This window comes from Brienomyrus brachyistius, chromosome 5 (assembly GCF_023856365.1).
Source record: "Brienomyrus brachyistius isolate T26 chromosome 5, BBRACH_0.4, whole genome shotgun sequence".
Taxonomy (NCBI): Eukaryota; Metazoa; Chordata; class Actinopteri; order Osteoglossiformes; family Mormyridae; genus Brienomyrus; species Brienomyrus brachyistius.
In genome coordinates, this window is record NC_064537.1 from 39,452,723 (window position 1) to 39,470,805 (window position 18,083).

At 42.9% G+C, this 18,083-nt stretch overlaps 2 protein-coding genes and 1 long non-coding RNA gene across 14 annotated transcripts in view; 2 read left to right on the forward strand and 1 right to left on the reverse strand.

Moving 5' to 3' along the window:
• LOC125742071 (uncharacterized) overlaps positions 1-18,083 on the forward strand; it is a 95,758-nt gene that overhangs the window by 66,461 nt on the left and 11,214 nt on the right. For 2 of the 11 annotated variants that reach the window (XM_049013714.1, XM_049013722.1), the window contains exon 1: positions 16,456-16,561. The exons of the other annotated variants lie outside the window; for them this stretch is intronic. In XM_049013714.1, coding sequence (XP_048869671.1) covers positions 16,537-16,561 — 25 coding nt within the window. In that variant the 5' untranslated portion in view covers positions 16,456-16,536. Of the gene's footprint in view, positions 1-16,455; positions 16,562-18,083 lie in introns of those variants that run through there. 11 annotated transcript variants of the gene reach the window in all.
• Positions 4,966-11,198, forward strand: LOC125742079 (ubiquitin carboxyl-terminal hydrolase 37-like). Of its 2 annotated transcripts, none has more exons than XM_049013735.1 (3): positions 4,966-5,103; positions 5,328-5,467; positions 10,895-11,198. In XM_049013735.1, the coding sequence occupies exons 1-3, from the start codon at positions 4,986-4,988 to the stop codon at positions 11,075-11,077; spliced, it is 441 nt and encodes a 146-aa protein (XP_048869692.1). In that variant the 5' UTR covers positions 4,966-4,985; the 3' UTR covers positions 11,078-11,198. The 2 variants fall into 2 exon arrangements, with proteins under 2 accessions (XP_048869692.1, XP_048869693.1); XM_049013736.1 differs by lacking the exon at positions 10,895-11,198 and adding an exon at positions 5,697-5,825.
• LOC125742081 (uncharacterized) lies at positions 7,339-12,219 on the reverse strand. Its single transcript, XR_007398003.1, has 3 exons — positions 11,210-12,219; positions 9,441-10,297; positions 7,339-8,228 (listed from the first exon to the last, which is right to left on the reverse strand). It is a non-coding gene; the product is annotated as an uncharacterized LOC125742081 (long non-coding RNA).

Genomic DNA, 18,083 nt, shown 5'->3' on the forward strand with positions numbered 1-18,083 from the left:
CAATCTAGTAGGGGCCATTCTAGTGAGGGCGACTCTCCATGGGGTCATTTAACCATTCCATGGCACCAAAACCATAGCCCCCATGGTGAGCACCTTCATCATGGTACAATTTCTGTTTCTCATGTGCCTCAGCCAGATTAACCAAAGCCACACTGAAAGCCAACTTGAGTTTGCTGACACAAAATCTGCATGACTTCCCCTCATTCCTTTGGTCTAACACCCCACAAGGTACCAGCACATCAGCTAGGACTCATCTCCCACAGTCATGCATGAGGTATAATGGGGTAAATTTTGTACTGGAATGAACTATGAGTATTATAGGCAAAAGCCACCTGCTTCACATAACTATCCCATTCCCCACCTTGTGACAGCAGTTTCTTAGCTAACCGATCAATTAAAGTTCTATTGTGCCGTTTTACCATACCATCCGATTTAGGATTGTAGGCCGTGGTGTGAGTTTTCTTGATCCCTAACAATCGGCAGAGGCACTGAGTCACCTCAGCCTCAAACTGCCGACCCTGGTCCATATGCAATGTCTCCGGGATGCCGTGCACCAGGACAAAATCCTCAAACAAGCAGTGTGCCACTGTATTAGCGATCTGATTTGGCAGGGCATAGAGGTTCACAAATTTAATAATATAGACTTCCACTACCAGCACATACTTGTTACCTCTTGTGGTCACTGGCAACTCTAAGATGTCAGCTGCAATCCTCTGCAAAGGCCAGTTAGCAGGAGACCCACCTATAGGAGCCTTTGGTTGAGGAACTGGGGAGTGCTGTCACATCCCGATCATGTCACTCCTCCTGTGTGCCACACCCCCTCATTAACCTCATATGGAATCCTCCTGATCACCAGCTGTATCTAGTCTTGTCTAATTGAGTCTGTTTATTTAAGTGCTTCCCAGTTTGTGTTTCCTCAGTCTTGTCATCAACGTCTTGATGTCGCTAGTGTTTCCTGTGTTCCTGATCGTGTTTACCTCTAATAAATCCTGAGTTTTATCCTCTATTCCCGGACTCTTGCATCTGTCTCCATTACCCTGCACCGCCATACCTCAGCGATACATGACAAGCGTTGCGTCTGACATGCCCTACATTTTTCACACCAACATATATGTCCCGTAACATGAAAGGCCAATAATATGTTTGCCTAACTTTTTCCCAGACCTGTTCAGTTGAAAAACAAGCAGCAGCTGGCCCTCCATGAAACTGATTCAGGAGCTGAGGCACTAAGGTTGGGGGAATAATCACCTGCACCTGCTTCTCACTTGATGGAGATGTTAAAGTCTGGCACAAAAGTCCCTCTATAATCGATAAGCGGCTGAATTCTGTCCACAACTTACGAAGAGGGAGAGAAGAACCCTCTCCGGGGGGGTCTCTGTTTACCTTGCCCAATCCAAACTAACACCTTGTTAATGTCCAAATCCTTTCTCTGCAATGACATTGACTCCGACCTGTCCGAGGCAAGTGAATACATCAACTGGGGATTCTGAGCGGTACCAACTTCTCCTGGCTCTGTAGGCAAAATGTGCCTGGCTGAGGCACATGAGAAACAGACATTGTACCATGATGAAGGTGCTCACCATGGGGGCTATGGTGTTGGTGCCATGGAATGGTTAAATGACCCCATGTAGACTCGCCCTCACTGGAAGGGCCCCTACCAGATTGGGGAAGTGGTGGACTCAGAGTGGGAAGCTGGAGCCACAGAGAAAATAAGTGGTCTAACCAAAATAACAGTGTGGTGGGTAACTTTCTTATGCCCAGTGACAGGGGTCTGTCCAGGAACATCCCACTACCTTGATACCAGGTTTTATCGGGAGGCAAAATGTCATTCCCCCCTGGAGAACAGGCCGGACTCGACATCCAGCAACTTCCGTGGGATCCCATAAAGTCTCAGGATGCAAATCCTTTCTCTGCAATGACATTAACTTCGACCTGTCCGAGGCAAGTGAATACATCAATTGGGCCTTCTCCTGTCTTAGTAGGCAAAATGTCATTCCCTCCTGGAGAACCAACAGCCTGCACATAGCTGTAAGAGTTCCTTGACTCAATGTAGCTGTCCAACGCTGGCCAGCGTGATAATGCATCCGCATTTCTATGGCGGAAACCATCCTTGTGGACAATAACCCAGTTGAAAAGGTCTAACTCCAGAATCCACTGGCCCCTTCTCCTTGTTGGGTCATTTTCCAGGGCTATACAGTGTTATGCAAAAGTTCAGGCACCCCTGATAATGTGTTGGTGCCATGGATTGGTTAAATGACCCCATGGAGAGTCGCCCTCACTGGAAGGGCCCCAAGGATTCTCTAAAGAGACACAGAGAAGTCATTAAACACCTGGATCTAGGTTTTTATCCGGGACACCCACAATCTCAGACACTCATACTCCTCGCTCAGTCTCTCAAGAGCCCCAATCAGAGCTGCCATTGATTCTGCTAAGATCACAGCATCGTCAGTAAAGTCAAGATCAGTAACTCGTTCTTTACCAACGGAAGCCCCACAGCTGCTGGACCCCACGACCCTGCCCAACACCCAGTCCACACAAGTAGGAGCAAGAATACACCCCTGGCAAACCCCAGAATCAACTGGGACACACAGAGGTTCTCCATCCACTCTGCCTAGCACTCACAGTACCAGTGTACAGGCCGGAATTGACATCCAGCAACTTCCGTGGGATCCCATAAAGTCTCAGGATGTCCCACATAGCAGCTAAATCAAACGCTTTATGTAAATCGACCAAGGCTGCAAAAAACCTCTGCCGATGTTTGCGCTTGCGCTCGAGGAGAACTCTCAGTGCCAGAATATGGTGGATGGTAGACTTCTTAGGCACAAAACCAGACCACTCCAGTCATTGGTAGGAGAGCAAGTGATCATGGATTCTGTTAAGGATGACTCTAGCCAAAACCTTACCTGGCATTAAGAAACAGTGTTATCCCCCTATAGTTACCGCAATCCAGACGATGACCCTTCCCTTTCTAGATAGGGACTACAAGTCCCATTTTCCAGTCAGTTGGGATGACACCTGTCTCCCAAATTGAAGCAAAGATTACCTGCAAGGTCAGTATTACCAGCAGCCTGGAGAAGTTCACCAAGGATACCACAGATCCCTATAGCTTCCCTTACCCCCCAGCTGATTCTGCAAGGACATCAGTAGGCAGGAAGAACAGTGGGTGTCAGTCCCCTATGCTGACCTTATCAGGTACCCAACACAAATATCAGCATCATACAAGCTCTCTCACACAACTACATACATGTGAATTTTCTATTGTTATGTCCACATGTGTTACTGCCCTAATCACAAATTGATCTGCTTGAAAGTGGAGATACCAACTCCAATTCTGCCTCTCTTGACTTGCAGATATTTCGCTGATCTTCTATCTGCAACACGTGGTTCAAGCTCAAAGCAGAAGAAGACTTTGTTGAGAAAACTAATTCATACGGTTTCTGAGCAGTTTGCTGAGATAAGCATAATATTGACTAAGGAATATACAAGGAATATACAATGATGAAAACACACCTTATACTGAAAAATGTTAAGCAATATCAGTCTCATATATATACATTTTCAGTCTGCAAGCATTTTCTGTTTATCTCCAATCATCTAGGACACCCATGAGTTCTTCAGCTGCCTGATATCCCAGCTAAATGAGCTGGGGAAGTTAATTCTGGCCTGGGAGAGAACAGTGATGTACACCAGTCCTATGGAAGGACACCTGTCATTCGAGATGCTGTGCCAGAGGACGTGTACCATGTACACCCTGCTGGTTTTATTGGTTTTGCACGGCTGTCTGAATGACTTACGTAATGCTGCCATAAAGACACAAAGCATTAGTATCGCTTTCCACTTTCTCTACCTGGATGTCCTCCCAAATTTGCAAGTGGAAGATCTGCTGAAGAACTACTTCGAGGTGTCTGTAGTTCTGCACACAAGATCACTCACAACTAGCAGTTTTCCAGAACACATACTCACCCTACGCCTGACTATCTGGTTCTGACACAGAAGTGTTGCATTGTAATGGTGCTGGTAAAAGGCACTAATGACTTAGTACCTCTGTGTGCTAATTACAGAATACAGAGGTGGAGTTCAGGTGTGCCACCTGCAGGGGGGGCATGCTGTCCTTTCATGGGCATTTATTACACTGCCTCGGTGAGTTCATTACATTCCCAACAAATAAGAGGAACAGTTGTATGCATATATGGTGCTCAGTAATGTGCACAGTGTGACAAATGGATGTTTTTGTGTTGAGCGGTATGTTGTTCATTTTCTCATACATGTGGTGTGTGTGTTCTGTGCTGTCCCTCTCCCCTTTCTCATTGACTCTCCTTCTGCATCTGCAGTATCCTGGTCCTGCACATGAAGAGATTCAACTTCATCTCAGTTTGAACTGGTCAAAGTGCAGGACCCAGTTCTCCTCCGCAGGGAGACCTCCCTGCTCCGCCACTTCAGGGAGATCTCCCAGCTGACAGGGACACCTCAGGCAGCACTGCTCCAAGAAGGTAAATAAGTACCTTGGGGTGCACTTCCAATATACATAATCATAATATACTGTACTATTCAGCAAACTATATGGAGGGATTGTACAGTTCAATGGATTTCAGTGGTGGAACCAGTAAGAGTAGATCATCTCCCCATAAAACCTGGTACCAAGGTAGTAGGATGTTCCAGGACAGACCCCTGTCACTGGGCAAAAGAAAGTTACCCACCATGCCATTATTTTGGTTAGACCACTTGTTTTCTCTGTGGCTCCAGTAGAAATGTCATTTCACCTCTCATCTCATTGTGTTTGGTTTCTCCTGTGGTTCCGGTCTCTCTTAAGCAGCTGGACCAGAGACAGAGCAGCAAACACCTGCACTGTTGAGGGTAGGGAGAGTTGGTGGAAGACATGTGAGTGAGAGGGAAAGAGAGGGAGCTTAGGACATTAGTAAAGTTTAATAAGAACAGAGTAAGAGAGACTGGAGATACGCAGAGTGGTGGAGCTGCCATAGAGGTAGATGAAGTTCATGGTGAGTTTTCCCTTCAGGCGGAAACAATGGTCGGACGGGCAGCCACCCAGACACCGCTATCAGCTTGTCGGTATTCTCAGCCACCTTGGCTCCAGCACCATCTCTGGTAAGATAGATAAATACACAAAGGACTTTTTTTAACAAGACCTTCTTACACAAGAAGTTTACTGTTATATTCATTTGTGTAACAAAATTCTCACGTAGTGAAAATGCTCGTATTTGTGTAGCTGCCCAAATGTGATTTTTATAAAGATACTAAATAGTCCTGTGACCTAGAAGGCATATTTTACACCATATAATCAGAGGACGGCCTACCTGTCTTTCTCGTAGGTCACTACATCAGCGACACCTTTACCATGGAAGAGAAGGGCTGGCTGGCTTTCAGCGACCACATAGTGACCAGGTCAGACGAGGAACAGGTGCTGAGAAAGAGGAAGAGCAGTGCGTACATGCTGTTCTACACCCAGCAGGTAAGCAGAGAAACACTGAATACACTCTGTTATGCTACATCCAGCAGCTAAATACAGACTCAGTGGATACATATTGCCCACCGAAGACGCAGTTACATACCTTACTGCAATATGTCAAACTTTCAGAAATATTAAACTGAATCTTTTATGTTTTATGCTACACTAATGAAAGCCTGCCACTTGTACCACTTGATGCATATGAAATGTGCAGAAATGTGTTCTTTTGTAGGAGTCCTTACACTGAAGACTACTGATGCCTTCATATTGGGGACTAATGCTGTGGTTTCTGGTTTTGTTGAGCCAAAAGAGGAAGGAAATGGTACCAATGAGTGTTTGATTACAGGTACGGAAGTACAGGACACTTCAGTAGATGTGGAAATTGTATGGAAAAGACAGCTCTGGGGTAGCTTAGTCCCCTGCTTGTTTTCTATTCATATTAAAATGGCCTCCCTTGCCACAGTTTACAAGGGAAAACATATTCTTCTTGTAAGCATTTTCCCCAAGACAAGGTCTGTTTCCGTTTAAGAGCTCCTTTCACTGGAACTAAGGGGCCAAGCCCAACCCCTGAAAAACAACCCCACCAATCTTTATATTTGGCACAATGCAATCAGGCAAGTACCATTCTCCTGGTAACCGACAAACCCAGACTCATCCATTGGATTGCCAGACAGAGAAGCATTATCCGTCACTCCACAGAACACGTCTCCAGTGCTCTAGAGTCCAGTGGCGGCGTACTTTACACCACTGCATCCAACACTGCATTGCACTTGGGTGATGTAAGGCTTAGATACAGCTGCTCAGCCATGGAAAGCCATTCCATGAAGTTCTCTACACACTGTTCATTAGCTAATCTAGTCTGTAGCTACTGACTCTGCAGACAGTTGGTGATTTCTGCACACTGTGTGCCTCAGCTTGTCTTGTCCCTGCTCTATAATTTTATGTTGCTGTTGTGCCCAATTGCTTCCACTTTGTTAAAATACCACTACAGTAACAGTTATCCATGGAATATTTTGTAGTGAGGAAATTTCACGAATGGACTTATTGAACACGTGGCATCCTATCACGGTACCACGCTTGAGCTCACTGAGCTCCTGAGAGTGACCCATTCTCTCGTAAATGTTTGTAAAAGCAGTCTGCATGCATAGGTGCTTGATTTTATACAACTGTGGCTATTGAAGTGATTGAAATACCTGATTTGGAGGGGTGTCTAACTTTTGGCAATGTAGACCTTTTTTGGGGCAAGTATATTACTTGGTTAAGAAATGCAAAATTTGTGAGCATTTGTTGTATTAAAATATCAATCATTTTGTTTGTTCACAAATGATGTGTGATGCAGTTCTACATTCATGACATACATGACAACTCTGCATGATGCAAGACAGATGGGGAAAGAGAACATATGTGGACACCCCCAGTAATTACGTAATTAAGTCATACCCATTGCTGCAACAGGTGAATAATTAAGCACACAGTCACGCTGAAGGTACACCTTCTTGGTTGCACTGTGAGGGAGCCAGTGACATACCTAATGATGCAAACAAAGCTGTGGGTCGGGCCTCCCCTCTCTCCAGCTACAGAGAATAATGCATAGCACCTTGGGGTACAGATGCCTAATGGTGCCAACCAAACTGCAGGATGAACTCTCTCAGTTGCCACGTAATAGAGGGACAGATGCTTTTTCTCTGACTGGGGACATCGCCAGGGCAGCACCAATGTGCTGTTCCAAGCCCTGTACAGGAGTATTTAGGACATAGAAGCCAGACTACTTACATACATCGCCCTCCACAATTATTGGCACCCCTTTGAAAGATTTGTAAAAATGGTTAGTAAAAATTCACATCACACTGAAAAAAATTAGGAAAAATCCAACATTGCCTTAATATAAATTTATTGAAAGAAAAACAAATCCTTCATCAAGAAATAATTATTTTCAACAAAAACACATGTGCCACGATTATTGGCACCCCTGCTCTTAATACTTTGTACAAACTCCCTTTGCTAGTATAAGAACACTGAGTCTTTTCCTATAAAATATAAAGTAGGAGAATACCAGCAGGGCATCTGAGTCCATTGCTCTTTACAATCTCTGTCATTTTTTTTTTCCAACAGGACGCTCTACAGCTGTACCGATTGTCAATAAATTACCCTAATGGTTATACCTAGGTTCAATAGGGCGGTATGAACGGCTTAATCAATATCAACGCATTTGGGTTATATTTATAGAACAAAATGTACTGCAATATTATTTATATCAGATGTTTAGTGGATTGTCAAAAGAACAAGCAGAATGAATATGAAATGAAAGGAAACTGATCCAGGTCACTATACAATATACACCATTAAAAAATAATAATTCACAAGCAAATATGAAAGTTGCCAATCTGGGTGCACCCTGGGTAACAATTCAGATTAATTATAAAAGAAAATACATTCATATATAAATCATTTTTGTCAAAAAATATACCGTCCGTGAAGTAAAACAGCAGCAAGCAAAACTAATTTTGTTTTCAGTCTTAGTCCATACGAACAACTAGGCCCAGTCCGTATATATATAGAAAGAGAATTCCAAGTTCAATTGTTCAAGTTCAAGGTCCAAGCAAATGGCAAACGATGCTAACACCCCAACCAGATTTTGGCAGCGACAGGTTAGAATCTCCGTAACTACTTGCTCTCCCTCACGTCTGCTCGCGCAAGGGTCTCCTGGTGGCTCGCCATCTCTTCTTTCTTTCTTTTTTTTAATCAAACGGCGCGAAAAAATGACCTGCACATTTAAATATGCAGTCATAAAAACATGAAATATTTTACACAATAAACTTAAAAAATAATTGCAAGCAAAACAAAATAAAAATAAAGACATTGAATAGGTAAGTAGATTATATACATGTATACAATGAACACAGCAGTATGCTAAGTTAGCAACATAGAATTGCTAGCATGCTAACTCACTTGCAGAACATTCTCGTTATACTCGACTGCTAACTACTTCTTTATTGGACTTTTATTAAAAGAAAAAAATTAACTTACCAAACAATGCATTTTACAAAGATATTTATATAGATATATCCTTTACGCAATGTTGGTTCTTTACGCCCACTGCCTTCTTCAAGCCACCTAATCTGCCATCTAAAGATCTACCGTTAAAACAGGATGATTTTACCAAGTTCCCACCAGCTACGAGGGGAAATGTTAAAAGGTTCCTACTTAGATTTATTAACTCTTATTGGGGAAAATAATTAAATAAATTAAATAAGTCTACATTGTAAATACATACATAAGCCTTTACTATTTATATTCATACTTATTATTATTATTATTATTATTATTAATAATAATAATAATAATAATAATATTATTATTATATTTCATTTTAATATCTGGGGGGTGGCATGGTAGTGCAGTGGTTAGCACTGTTGCCTCACACCTCTGGGACCCGGGTTCAAGTCTCTGCCTGGGTCACATGTGTGTGGAGTTTGCATGTTCTCCCCATGTCGTCGTGGGGTTTCCTCCGGGTACTCCGGTTTCCCCCCATAGTCCAAAAACATGCTGAAGCTAATTGGAGTTGCTAAATTGCCCGTAGGTGTGTGTGTGTGAGAGTGAATGGTGTGTGAGTGTGCCCTGCGATGGGCTGGCCCCCCGTCCTGGGTTGTTCCCTGCCTCGTGCCCATTGCTTCCGGGATAGGCTCCGGACCCCCCGTGACCCAGTAGGATAAGCGGCTTGGAAAATGGATGGATTTTAATATCTGGTTTTGTATTTTATAATTTACAATCTAATTGCAATTTTTAACTGGGTTACATCCTCCCCTTGTGAAGATAAGCAAGTCCCTTCACTTTATGAACATGCTTAAACTACTTCTAGATCTTGCAAGGACATGTTTCTTATGATTCCTGCATGGTATTTCAGGTACAGTCATAGAACTAACAATGGCCTCATTTAGAGATTGGAACAAGGAGTTAAGTACAATAAGTGGGTTACCTTATTGTAGATAGTGGAATTTCTTTGGGGGTTTTGGGGTTCTGAGGGACCGTCTTAATGTGGGGTCCTCACTAACTATGACTTGCTCTGTGTTCTCCTGGGTATTATGTAGGGCTGGGCGATATGGACCGAAAAATCATATCTCAGTATTTTTAACTCAACCGCAATATACGATATATCTCAATATTGTTTTCCCATAAAGTAATAACAAACAGGCAGTTCCAAGTCAGAGTCAAATGTCCTCAATATCACACGGGCACTTTTATTTACAGACAGCTGTACATATACATCACAAAATAGCTCACAAAAAATGTCTATTTGTCCTACCTTACTGCGTTTCAATAGATATATCTCTCGATTGGTGCTAGGATACAAATTATACATTTTATTAGTAACAAGTTACAATGTAATTCCTAAGTAATTTAGTAACTACTCGGGTACAAATGATGAACAAGGTAACTGGTTGAAATAAATGATCCATTATGATTCATTGCTAATGAACATGAGATTTATATTTGAACTATAAACGTGTAACAATGTATACAACTGTAGTGCAGCAATAACGTATATTACTCTCACTGACATTGCCCTCAGCTGGATTCAATCATACCTCGCAAACCGGATAGAGTACCTTGCTATGGGTGACTCCACCTCACACAGTCTCCTGTGGCGTTCCCCAGGGGTCAGTTCTTGGCCCCATGCTCTTCATTCTTTACCTTTCCCCGCTCGGTCAGGTCATCAGCCGCCATGGATTTTCCTTTCACTGCTACGCCGACGATACACAGCTTTATGTAAATGCCACAGCTGCAACGCCACTCTCATCATCCCCATCATCCCCATCTCAACTCACCGTCTGTCTGGAGGAGATAAAGGTTTGGATGGATCACAATTTCCTTCAACTCAACAGCTCCAAAACCGAGGCCATTCTGGTCGGCACCCCTCACCAGATAAAATCATCACCCATAACCAGTATCATCTTCTCTGGCTCTAATATCTCTCTCTCATCAACAGTCACAAATCTTGGCGTAAAAATGGATCCCCAACTCACCTTTGAATCCCATATCAACCATCTCTGTAAGACCTCCTTCTACCATCTCCGGAACATTTCCAAACTCCGCCCCATTCTCTCCCTATCTGATGCCGAAAAGCTGGTCCATGCCTTTATCTCCTCTAGACTGGACTACTGCAATTCACTTCTCTTTGGGATACCTAGCAAGAGCCTTCAGAGGCTCCAATACATTCAAAACTCTGCAGCAAGGATCCTGATGAGAGTGCGAAAACATGAGCACATCACTCCCATTCTCCACTCACTTCATTGGCTTCCCGTCTCCGCCAGGATTGAGTATAAGGTTTTGCTTCTTACACACCAATGCGTCCATGGACATGCCTCCCCCCCCCACCTCAAAGAACTTATCAACCCACAACGCGCAACACGTTCTCTCCGTTCTACGCAGGCTAACCTCCTCCACAAACCAAGAACCAATCTGAAGACTATGGGAGATAGGGCTTTCTGTGCTGCTGCTCCAAGCCTATGGAATGCCCTCCCTGACTTCCTGAGGGCACCACAACCCACTGACTGTTTTAAAAAGCATCTAAAGACTTTTCTTTTTAACAAAACCTTTGGTTCCTCCACTTAGAAGTTTTAAATTTGTTTACTTTTAAACTATTTATTTTGTCTCTCTTTATATTAACTTGTAGCCCTTTGAGATCCTGGGATGTAAAGGGCATTATAAATAAAATGTATTATTATTATTATTATTATTACTTACCTCTGAATGGTACCAGTCACTCGTCTATGGTCATATGGCCGAGATTATACATGAAAGGCAGGTTTGACAACCACATGTCCCAGACTTCTCGAATGGGTGCTAGCCTGTCTGTTGTTCTTCTCGCTCGTCATGATCTTTTATCATTAAATCGGAGTGCCAATGTCAGCTGCCCGAACCGCACTCTGTTCTTTGTCGTTGGGAATATTGGTCTCCCAGTCTTTGGGTCCCACAGACTTGCGACACTCCTCTTGACTTGACAACCCCCGCCAGAATGCAGACACCGAGAAAGGCATTGAATTCTGAAATGTTAGTTCCACCCAGCTGTTGGAGAATTGATTTCTCCCCTCCAGGTTGTCATGGTGACAATAATCCTTTCCACTCGTAATAGCAGTCCTAAATCCCTTGAAGGAAAAGACAATGTCACTTGCCTGTGAGACATACAGCCGTGTTGGTCCTGGAGATGTGTTAAGGATGTACTGTGCTAGCAGTCTGCCTCCTCCTCCATCTGGTGCTCTGTTTGCCTAGGTTATGTTGCTGTTTTAGGGCACAAACATCTCTTCTTGGAAGCAGACCTCTTCAGACACTTCATGGGTCGTATTACTAAGCTCTATGCTATCCTCCTCCGAGGTACTGCTTTCCAGACCCACAATGTGATCAGCGACTTGTTCAGCAGTGTAACTTTCCATATTGTAACCGCAAGTAATACCACTCTGGTCAGGTTTGGCACCAGTGTAAGCACTCATTGTTTTATAAACAATTTCCTTTGATCTGAATGGATGCCTGCTAAGTGGCAATAGTGTTTTGTTCGTCCATTTGCCAAGAGATACGATCCCAGCAGACACTACAAATAGCTTCGCAACAGGGAAGGACCAATCACAGTGAATGAGTAGAGAAATCGTGGCCAAAGGCAAACAAAGATATAATAGCATGATCTTTTTATTTTCTTTTAATAAATTGCTTTTTAGAAGTCAGCACATTTTATACAACTTACAAATTACGCATTTTGCATGAAAAATTACAATTCAGGGTGTTTTCGTGAATTTTGAACAAACAATTCCCCAAATGCCAAGAGAGCACATTCAAATGAATGGGAGGTGGGAAGCATAGGAACATTCAGGGGCTTGCACAGTTAGAGCGTTACAAAGGCATACCTTTGAATACGTTTGCTCTAAAGAGATCCCATCCATCCATCCATTTTCCAACCCGCTTATCCTACTGGGTTGCGGGGGGTCCGGAGCCTATCCCGGAAGCAATGGGCACAAGGCAGGGAACAACCCAGGATGGGGGGCCAGCCCATTGCAGGGCACACTCAAACACCATTCACTCTCACATGCACACCTACGGGCAATTTAGTAACTCCAATTAGCCCCAGCATGTTTCTGGACTGTGGGGGGAAACCGGAGTACCCGGAGGAAACCCCACAACGACATGGGGAGAACATGCAAACTCCACACACATGTGACCCAGGCGGAGACTCAAACCCGGGTCCCAGAGGTGTGAGGCAACAGTGCTAACCACTGCACCACCATGCCACCCCCTAAAGAGATCCAAATTTATAAAAAAGTCATTACATTTTAGACATCTCAAAAATTTTTATATTGGCTTAAAACTAAATATTTTAATTGCTGCTAGGTGTCGCGCTGACTCTGAACGGCTTTCCACGGTCTGTGTAGACATCCAGTGGTCAAAAAAATGCATTACATTAAACATAAGGGATGACTTTTTGTAGTAAAGAAGACATAGATTATATTAGCAAATTATAATAAAAAATATTAATAAAACTATTCCAACTGGGTCCCCAGGATAGCTATCAGCTATCACTTTTAAAGCCTAACAGTTAATGTACCATCTTGCAGCCTGCATGCAAATCTCAATAAATCAGGCAGACGTTTCTGACTTCCAATATCAATAGGCTCTAGAAATGTTCTTCCAGGAGCCCAGAACGATACACTACAGTGACACAAGCCACACTTTGTGGATAATTGTCATAAAAAGGAATATTCTTATGTTTAGTTCAATTGTTATATTGACTGAACTCATTAAAAAAAACACATGAACACGATGAATTCTGTCGGTGTCCATCTGCCCCTAGGGGAAACACACAGTGTGTGTGTGTAATATATATATACATTGTCATGACCTGTGCGTCCAGTCCTTGTGTGTGCCACGCCCCTGACCATCCACGTGTACTTCCCTGATTGTGCCCAACTGTTTCTTGTTATTTCGGCTTGTTTTCTGTATTTAGTCCACGTCTAAATCCATCTGGGTTAGATCCGTCATTGATGTTCGTTGCCATCTCCCTGCGCCTCCCCTTGGATAAATCCCCAGCTTTCTCTGTATTTTGCCTGCCTGCCTCATCCTTCCCTGCTTCCTGCCTGCCTGTCTGCCCGTCCAACCCACGGATCATCACAGAATGACGGATCTCCCTAATGCGCCTCCACAAACCAAGGATCAGCGCCTCGGTCTCTTATAGGAGGTGATATACTGGCTCAATCTACCCGAGGTCCAGGAGGACCCTATAGCTCGGGAGTTGGCCAGCCGGAGCGGGACCATTCTCCAGGGGATGTCTTCACCCGAAGACGCACACCTAATAGCGGAGGTGCGCGATAATTTCCGGCTGTTGGTAGCGAGGGTAACGGAGAGGCGGCTCCAGCCGCTAGCTCATTCTGTCACAACCTCCCCTCAGCAGACGAGCTAAAGACGGAGAAAGAAAGAGAAGCGAGGGGAGAGACCATTGGAGGAGCTGGCTGTCTTCCTGGGTTCCGCTTCTCTTCCCCGCTTCTCTCCCTGCCGGTGATCGGGAGGACTCCCCGATTATGCCAGACATCCCCACTGCCTCCAAGTTGCCACCCCGGGCAGCTTCCCCCTTCCAGGGCACATGCCTGGCTTTAAAAGGGGCCAGGGCAGTTTGGGACACTATCCCACAGATCCCGCGGGCTCTGAAAAGGGCAACGCCCACTAGTGAGGCAGCCACACTGGAGCCCGTGCATGATCTGCCTGTCCTGCCAGCATCTGATCTGCCTGTCCTGCCGGCGTCTGATCTGCCTGTCCTGCCGGCACCTGTTTTGCCTCTCCCAGCGGCTGCCGTGCCGCACAGCAAGGCTCCAGCCACTGCGGCACCCCTGCTGGCCCAGAGTCAGCAGTGCCTGCACTGCCCGAGGCGCCTGCCACCTCCCCGCCTCCAGCTAGGGCTCCGCTCCCTGCTTCTGCTGCCGCACCGCCTGCTGCACCTCCCAAGGCACTGACGCCTCCGCCTGCAGCTCCGCCCGAGGCGCTGCCGCCTACGCCGGAAATCCCGGCTACGCCCGCGGTCCTTGCTATGGCCCCGCCTCCTGCAATGCCTGCTACGATTCCGCCTCCGCCTGAGGCCCCTCTGCCTCCACTAGCTGCTCCACCCGAGGCCCCTCTGCCTGCACCCGCTGCTCTGCCCGAGGCCCCTCTGCCTCCGCCCGCTGCTCTGCCCGAGGCCCCTCTGCCTCCGCCCGCATCTCCGTCCGCTGGCTACCTCTGTGACTACTAATATTAAAATTTACTTTCGGAAAATCGTCTGTCATATTGTTGTTTTTGTTAGTCCTGTGTGCTGTATAGGTACTGTATGCTAATTTCCGTTATTACAGTTAACTATGCAAAGTGATATGGAACTGTAATGCGGTCAAGAGAGCTACCTGGAACTACGTTCGCCGTGCGTTTATCTGAAAATAATTGCACACCTCAGAACGTTCGTCAGCCAATCAGATTCAAGCATTCAACGGTCCCGTAGTATAATCTTAATATAACATCTATCTGCAAAATAAAACAACGCAACCAACCGTTAATACTAAGGAATAAACTATATCTTACACTGACCAATTTTCCCCGGTCCTTATCTGACCTGTGAGTTTAGCTGTGCTTTTATTTGGCGAATTATCTAATCCATTCAAATCTAAAACTTCTGACTTCCAACGGTCTGTTTGTTTGCAATCGCTGCATACGCGAAATGCGCCCGTTGGCAACACTGTTAAACAAAGCATATATTTTAAAAAGTCTAAATATACATACCTTAATATGTGTCTTAGTCCTTCTCTGACTTCGTAGCGCTTTCTTGTATCAATTCTCAGATGATCCCATCAGTTCTGATCTGCAAACCTTTTATTTCTTTAAACAGATAAATAGAGCCTTCCACTGACCTCTGCGTATGCGCACAAGTTTGAAACTAGTTGCGACCGGAAGCGTCCGGTCCATCACAGTATAGACCTTTTGTGAATGTAGAAGTTATAAATTCATATTATCTAATTTTTAATTATTTTTTGTAATGTTTGTAACCTTAACTCTACACAAACAATTTAATATATATACAACAACACAGTACAATTGTGGTGGATATATGTTTAAGAATGAAATGTGCAACAGGTTTTAGAACGGTTAACCAATGTAGATTTTATATACATTGAATGCAAAATTAAAGTTAATGAAAGAAAATGCACAAAAAAAGTGCTGTTGCGCTTTAATAAAACAACAGCACACGTTGGTACAGTAAAAACATTTAAATTTTACAGATAAAGCATGTAACCATAAGTCTAATTTCTGTAAACATACAGAAAAGAAATTGTCCAGTTTCACTGAAGGGATTTCTCTGTTATTTTACAAACTGTGCGTAAATATACGTTTATGCAATGTCATTTTAATAATTTTTTTTCTGTCATTTAACATAACAGGAAAAAAACGTGAATTACAGTCAAATTGACTGATATAAAACATTTTAAAATTCTGAAAAAATTTGTCTTATTTTACAGTGTTCTTACAGAGTTACATTTTTGTGATTAGCTACAGAGTTAATTGGGACATGATAAGCCCCAGAGCCAGCTAGGGTGCAAACACACACCTACTGTACATGATCGCAACATGCAACAGCAATCGACATGCATTCTCTACAGGTTACACTGTTACATTATCTTGTATTTTCCTAATGATCACATTAGTTACGTGTTATACAATGTTATATAATATCCCATATTGCCATGCATTATAACATATGTGCAGAGAAATATCATTGTTGCTTTGGATAAATAAATTCATGACCATACACCATAAATTTTGCTGTTTTGAATAGTAAACAAAACGTTGCATTACGTGCGTTATAGTAACTCTTAAAATCACGTATCATCTGGGTGTATTAAGTAATACTAAGAAACGATGAAAATGTGAAAATACTTTCTGTGCTTTCCAGCTCGTATACCACTTCCCCTCCCTCCTTCATTGCTTTCTGTATTGGTCCCTTATAAAGGCATTCACTCTTCTCAGTTCCCGTTTAGTTGTTGCCAGCAAGTGCCGTTCAGTCAAAAGCGAATATGAAAAAGGTGATGGTTCTTTTTGGTAAGACCAACTCAAACTCATTTTTTCAACATTAAACACCTCGTCCTCTCTCTGTAATGTGCTTATCAAGTTTTGTTTGTTTTTCATCTTTAGTCACTGTTTCATTGTATTTGTTCCTGTCTGCGATTTATTAGGCTGAATGTGAAAAATCTGTTCATTTATACCATAAATAGTTTTTCCCCTTATTCCAGTCTGTGCGGACTTTTAATGGGTAGTAATTGTTTTTGCAGATCCTCGTACCCTATTGTTCTGATTTGAGTAAAATTGTACGTGGGTTCGATAGTCTTAAGCCTGAATATTTTATCAGCATTTATATGTTATATTTGGGTTTTTAAGCTCTTCACTGATATAACATTGATTCAGCAGTTCTATTGGTCTAACTCATTATTGATAAGTATGAACTATAAAAAACATAAAGGAAAGCATATATTGACTGCTGAAATAGCGCTCCTCAAATAATAAAACAAAATAATAAATTATTCACTGAAAATATTAAGATGTTAGAAGACATCCAACTGCGTCATTTGTCGAGGAAAATGTTTTTTGCTTCCGATAAAAACATATCATTTCACTTTTGATTTAAAATAAGGCAGTAATGAAAGTTCTCTGTTACCAAAGACAAAGGAATTGGCCGACTATGTATCGTAAATAACAAGCTTTAAAATAGTTTTTAAGCTTTTCCAACATTTACAATAATTATTTTGCTGTTTAAATTATTTCGTTTTAGTATTTAGCACAAAGCACGATGCGTAATATTCCTCTGATTGTACGTACTAGATAACTTTTTAATACCTTATTCTAAAACTAAAAATTAAACGATATAAGCTTTTATCTGAAAGAATGAAACACTTTTATCCTAGGGCGTAAATGTGTATCAGGGGGATGCGTGTTAACGCCACGTCTCAGGCTCAGTTTCATTCCGCGATGTAAACTGAAACTATGCCGCTCTTAGTCACAATGCGAAGTTCCAAGTGTCTTGCACACTGATGTTTATTTACAGCACACTTAGCACTGACGTAAACACCGTAGAACTAAAGATACAGGACAAATACAAAGAAAATAAATATTACATATTCGCTAACAATAACATACATACAACGATAAACTCAAAGTACAACATACCACTTTTGCCTGCTTGTGAGCTAAGAGGGAATGTTTGAAAATCCTAGCTGGAGAGGACGTTCTCTTAATTTCTTGTGCAGTCTAAAACTCCAGCGCCGCTCGCAAAACTTATTCCTCTCCAGCATATGGGAAATGACGTATAACATATACGTCCGAAACAGTTAAAATATATGCAAAATATTTAAAGGAAACAACCCTTAATCAAATAAAATCCCCTTGCATTCTGCAATGTAAATAATATTAAATATAAATATAACACATATGAAATTAATCAAAAGCAGATGAATCTATTGAAAATGAAATAGTAATGCCAGCTAATGGTAATAGCAAATTAAACCAAATTACAATTTTAAAACAAAGTTTACTACTGTCAGCACAGAAACAGTTACAACCAAGGCTT